We start from the raw sequence: 6,086 nt of genomic DNA, 5'->3' as shown, positions 1-6,086 counted from the left end.
TAAGTGAAATGATGAGGCAGTAAGTGTACAGTACTTAGTGTTCTTAAAATGTTTGCAACTGAGAGAAAGAGGACGATGGCTCAAGGGTCCCTGTAGTATTTGCGGTTACAGACACAGCGGCTGTGACCAAAACTGCTCCCATGTTCACTCATTTACACTCTGTAGCTTATTATAAAGACAGTAGATTTTCCCTTAGTAATCACTGTCATATTGCTTCACTGCTGTACTGTCCTGCACCGTTACCTGCACCGTTTAAGTTGATCGGCTTTCAGTAAACCCTCTATAGCTCAGTCCAAATGAATGGAATGCCCATCCAAGTGGCCTGTTACCATACAGAGGAGCACCTTGGTACAGAAGCCCAGTGAAATGTATAAGCCCTAATGACTTGAGGCACTTATTAAACATGATGCAGTTCGTTAAATGTACAGTAATCACTAACCAGAAAAACGGATTCTTCCTGATGTGTTATGAGGTATTAGGTGGAGTAGAGGTAAAGCTGCTTGCTATGCACTCGTCCTAAACAGTATCAGATAGGTCATTATTTTTTAATCTACCTTATTCTGATCCAGATGCATTACAGTAATATGGTTTTATCTAAAAAATACTATCTAATGTCTTAAACTAGTAATAATAAAAAAATGTAGGTCATCTAAGCAAAAGGCTGAGCCCTCCTTTTATGCATTGAAATTAATGATTCCTCTCATATTCCTTATTTTCTGTCACTGAACTGAGCAGCACTCTGAAACCAAACATTCTCCACATGCTCCCTTCCAAGCTCCCAAAATTGATGGAGGATGGAGACACCCCTCCTGGATGAAATCATCAGATACTCTGCATTTTCAGGATGCAAGGTCACAGAGTAACGAGCTAAAACCAAAGACTGACAGAAGCGGGACAGCACCAGCACATACAGACATTCTTTCTCCGCCTCTTCGAGTGGGAGGACACTTTCCCAGCCCGCAAGGACCGGTCCACCCACCTCAATAGGGTTCGGATGCTCTATCATCAAATACATGATAGTAATGGCTAGCTCGTGGATGTAGTAGCCGCTGTTCATGTCTCCGAAGTCAAGGATGCCAGAGATCCTGTGGCCTTTACTTTCATCAGGTTGCACAAGTATATTGAGGTCATTGAAGTCGCCATGGTTAACACCTTTGAGAAGAAATAAATAAAACACTGAATATCATTATTTCTCATGAATACAAAAACATATCTCATCTCTTTAGTGTAGTCAAGCTACAGTACCAGTGAGAAACATTAAAATGAAGCGAGAGTATTGCTATGACTCACCGGTGCACAGCTTTTAAATATGATATGATGACTAGATCGTGCTCACCCTAAACCAGGGGTGCTCATTACGTCGATCGCGATAGAAGACAGTGTGGGTCGATCGCGTGATGAAGAACAAAAAAAAAAAGTATATTTAAAAAAACACAGTTGTCTGGACAGCAGGCATTTTTCTCACAAACGACCTCAAAAGCGAGGGCAGGTCCGCCGAAGCATCATTCCGGGTGAATCACGCTCTCCGCCCGTTGTCTTTGTTGTTACTTTGTTGCCGCTCCACAGAGCACATGGCTACTTAATATGCACGTGCTGACCATATATGGTTGTGCTGAGGCATTCTGGGGGTGGAATATGAGGTGTGTTCATGTCTGCACCATTCTTGGGTCCGGTGTGATTTATCAATGGAATATTGCGGAGAGTTGTGCGTACGCACAGCTTGATCAGTGTTTCCCACTTACAGAAAGAAGAAAAAAGTGTTCAAAAAAGTGTTGTTTTTTTTTCTTTTTTCCCCCTCACGTGTGTTTACGTGCGCGAGAGAGGCGGCAGGTTGAGAGGCTGACTGGCGGAGATGAGAGATGGTGAAACGCTAGCATGATTATTAAAAAAACACCATCTCTCATCTCTGCCCGCACATAGACACAGGTTCACATACAGACAGGGGCGCACGGTAAATGCAGCTGCAGCGCTATAACCCCCCCCCCCCGTCGCATAGTCCGACATATGACTGGATGACCAAAAATGTATGGACATTTATTGTGCCATATGGGTTCATGCAGTTATGAAAGGTAGGCTACACCGACATATTGTATATGAAGTGTTATGTATATGTTCATATAGTAGGCTATATAAATAAACGTGAATCATTAATAATTTTGGTAGATCATTTTGACTTGGTCACTTTAAAAGTAGCTCTCAGGCTGAAAAAGTGTGAGCACCCCTGCCCTAAACAATTTCACTTTGACAGTGTAATAATAAAAATCACCTCTCATGGGAGAGGGAATGTAATGAGAGGACATCATACTCACACTTGCGGAAATTGGGGCGTTTCGGGACCACGGAGGTCTTGAACATATCAATGACAGACTTCACAACTCCATGAAGAGGATCTCCATCTAGTACATTGAGGTATGCTTCTAGGAGGGTGAGATTTGACAGGCTCCATATGAACTTCTCCCTCTGCAGAACACTGAGATGAGGGTGTTCCATCTGGAAGTAAAAAAAAACAAAAAAACAACAACAGAAAGACGTTATCAAGCAGAGAGCTGGAAAAAAGGCATACATAAAAGGAGGATAAGTGCTATTGTTTTAGCAAGATTAGAGAATCTCGGCGCCTGCACATTTGATGAATAGGAAATGAATGGGAATATGGGTGAAACTTCAGTGGCATAATACCAGCAGTGGCAGATGTTGGCGCAATTTATTGAAACAATGTTTTGGGTTTTTTTCATAATATTGATTCAAAACAAAGGAAATGATCTGACAGTGTCACATTAGTGTCACTTTTATACCTTTTGCAAGATTTGGTCCATTCTGGCTGCCGTCTTCCCGGTTTCATACAGTAACTGTGGTGTTAAGGGAGCCTTGGAAAGTGTAGCTCCAGGCAAATAAGTCAACAGTCGCACCAGGTACTTCTGACAGCCATAGCCACAATCTGACAAAGGCAAATTCATGGATTAGTTGTACAGCCATTTCCCCTACTCCTAGAATTTATGAAGTATGACTTGTGGCCTTGCTAGAGGCAAGACTCGTCATAAACATTTTCTTGCCCTGAGGCTAGATACATTACTTTCTATAACAGCTGAGTTGTTCATCAATTATATTTATGAGCTCTCCAAACACCTACAGTAAACCAAACATCTACACCAGGGCCAATTACAGATGCTCAGCATTTTGACAATACAACCAGTTAAACGTATTCATCTCATTTAATATACAGTATTCTATAAACTCTTCAAACTCCATGTTGTAAATTGGAGCTGCCAGATTTTCACCAAACATACATAAGTGAACACTCATGTGGTACAGGAACAGATGATGATAATAATGAAATAATAAATATGATTATATCCATTTATAGAAGTGTGCATGATGAAACAAAAAGCAAACACAAAATCCATATATATGACATTAAATATCTGCCATGGACTCTTTTCTAGTCTTGCCATCCACTTCACAAAAAGCACATGAAATTACAAGCCACATTCACCCTTTCACTCACATGCACTTCTCAACAATAACCCTAACCCTGCCATAAATAAATGTGACTACTCAATGAAGGTTGTTTTTACAAGTAGTCTGAAAGCTACTTGACTGCGTCTGTCATGCTGAATTCTTAAATAGAAAAGATTTACAGCCTATTAAGTAATTCTGTTCCTTGTACTTGTTTATTGACATCTTGAAGACAGTGTACTACAATATCATCAATTGAATGGTATGTAATAGAATCTTATCCTCATAGATAATTTGTACTTGGGAGAAAAAGCTTTGCAATTTATTTGATTGAGAACGATTTAGTAATTAGTAAATAAGTTAGCCCACTGTCACAACAACCTGATTTTTGTTTTATTTTAATAAAAACCTCCACCCAAGACCTCCAACTGTTTCAGTAAAGAAGTGTTTACATACATCCTAATTTAACACCTATACATTAGGTTACGTTTTTTGTAATTCAAACTGCATGTTATTTTAGGGGAGAATGCTGACTAGGAAAATTCTATAAAGCATACTAACATCAGTCAAGACAGAATTAATTAAATGTAAACCTGTACTGGCTGACAAATTATAAATTGTCAGGCAACTACCTATATGAATGTATTTTTCATAAACATTATGACATCTGCATATGTCTCCAGTCAAACAAGAGGACATTTTGAATCTTAACAGTGAGACTGGTCTCATACCCATCTCCTCCAGACTCATGAGCTGCCCCGAGGCGGTGGGCAGGGCCGTCTGTGCAGGGAGTCCATTCTGGCGCAGGAAAGACATTGCGTACGTCTGTACCTCAACCAAGCTGCAGTTCTTACTGTCCTCTGAGTTCATGACCTTCAGAACGTACTCGCCACCCTCCTCGGGCACCACATAGAAGTTCTGGTCATCGTAGCTGGGCAAAGAGCAAATTTCTGATGGCGTCAGCTTGTAGAGCCTCTTCACCAACTCAGACACCTGAGACTGACTGAGGTTGGGCTTGGCATGCTTCTGTGCCATCAGGGCTGAACAGAAAAGAGGAAAATGTACAAAAACATCAATTTTGAATAACTGAAAATAAATTGTACAGTCTAGAAGTTACACGACTCTGTAAGAATCCAATTAAATTCCTAGTTTCCATTGTGCATTGTGCAACTGTTATTGTTGCTGCTACTGTGCAGCAGTAATGATGACTGTTATGTTAACTGTTCCCACCAGGAAGTTTTAAGGTCACTTAGATCCCCCTTCTGTTATAAAAGTTTAGATCCTCCAACTCAATCAACAAAAACACAGTTACTTTTAAGCAATTAAAATAGGAATTGTACAGTGGTTAAGTGTGTAGCCTCTCCACAGTGAGAGTTGTGTCTCTTATTTAGAATAAAAATAAAATAAAAAAGAGTCTAAAAAGAGAGAATACAAAAAGTCGTATGCATGGATAACACTTCAACACTTCACTTGGACGTATCACCTTAGTTGTCACTGTAAACTAGACAAAAAATCTCCGTGACCCCGCGCACACGCACGCGCGCGCGCACACACACACACACAGGCACACGACAAGATCTTTCATAACCAATAATAGCCTATCTTTTATAACTTCTGTGACCGTATTCTGATGTAAAATCAAAGCGGAGACATGCGGGGCTGCAGAAGTGGCAAGTTTCCTGATTTTGCTACGCCTCGGTCCGCGTCCGTTACCGTCGAGTTTATTGCTTCTGCACGAAAACAGCTACGTGAAAACAGATGGCCGACAGATATGTTTTTATTAATGCATACGTGTCTGGGGACCTACCTCAGGCTCCGTGGAAGCGCCAGATGAATGATTATATGGAGCTCGGTATGCTGTGTGTCCACTACAAACACCGGCGGAGGAGGTTCTTCCTCTACAGTACTTCATCAGATGCAGCAGGCTGTAGGCTGCACTGCAGCGCAATACTGCCCTCCATAGACTAAAGCTATGCTGGTTACCCTATACGTATGGATGAAGACATTTCAAGAATGCTCAACAAGCAAGTTGGAAAATCCTCTCACAATGAGCAAATGATCATGAAAAGAGCAGATGAAGGATCCAGCTCAGATGTGAAAACTGCCTAAATTAAGCTTACTACTAAAGGTGTTATTTTTTCATGCAGACACTCACGTTTTTGCCCACACTATCAGATCAACAATTTTATTTATCTATTTCTTCTTCTTCTTTTTTGAGTGGCCAACACATGCCCATTAACTTAAAAAATGCATCTGCAGATCTGCAAATATGCAGATATATTCATTTTTGCAGATATGCAGATGCTATGAAGAGATCTGAAGATGAATCAGCCCCATCCCAAACCCATTTCCCAGAGGCTGGATCTTTCGATCCATGCGCTCTGTCTGCAATTGATTTTCACATTTGTAAACATGATTGCATGGAAGGTTTCTACTGCACTTGTCAGCAAGTGAAGATTTTGTATGTAGCTGCTCCAGATTCAGGAAGAAATCAGGAAGGAGGGGGACACCAGACAGACAATCAGGTTATCTTATTCAAGGTCAATGTTTAAGTTTTTAAGAGGTGAAATAAATTTGACTTTCTCTCTCTTAAAGAGCATTCTTCTATTTCTTCAGGTAAAACTAGAAAATGC

The 6,086-nt window shown here is 40.7% G+C and overlaps 1 protein-coding gene across 1 annotated transcript; it reads right to left on the bottom strand.

Moving 5' to 3' along the window:
* Positions 1-645: 645 nt before the first annotated feature.
* On the bottom strand, positions 646-5,355 carry hykk.2 (hydroxylysine kinase, tandem duplicate 2). Its single transcript, XM_085774568.1, has 5 exons — positions 5,261-5,355; positions 4,185-4,493; positions 2,793-2,935; positions 2,310-2,490; positions 646-1,152 (listed from the first exon to the last, which is right to left on the bottom strand). The coding sequence occupies exons 2-5, from the start codon at positions 4,486-4,488 to the stop codon at positions 710-712; spliced, it is 1,071 nt and encodes a 356-aa protein (XP_085630694.1). The 5' UTR covers positions 4,489-4,493; positions 5,261-5,355; the 3' UTR covers positions 646-709.
* Between the last annotated feature and the right edge of the window lie 731 nt (positions 5,356-6,086).

Source organism: Trachurus japonicus, chromosome 4, assembly GCF_045865225.1.
Source record: "Trachurus japonicus isolate A0001 chromosome 4, Traja_1.0".
Classification (NCBI taxonomy): Eukaryota; Metazoa; Chordata; class Actinopteri; order Carangiformes; family Carangidae; genus Trachurus; species Trachurus japonicus.
This window is presented reverse-complemented; position numbering and strand designations above follow the sequence as displayed.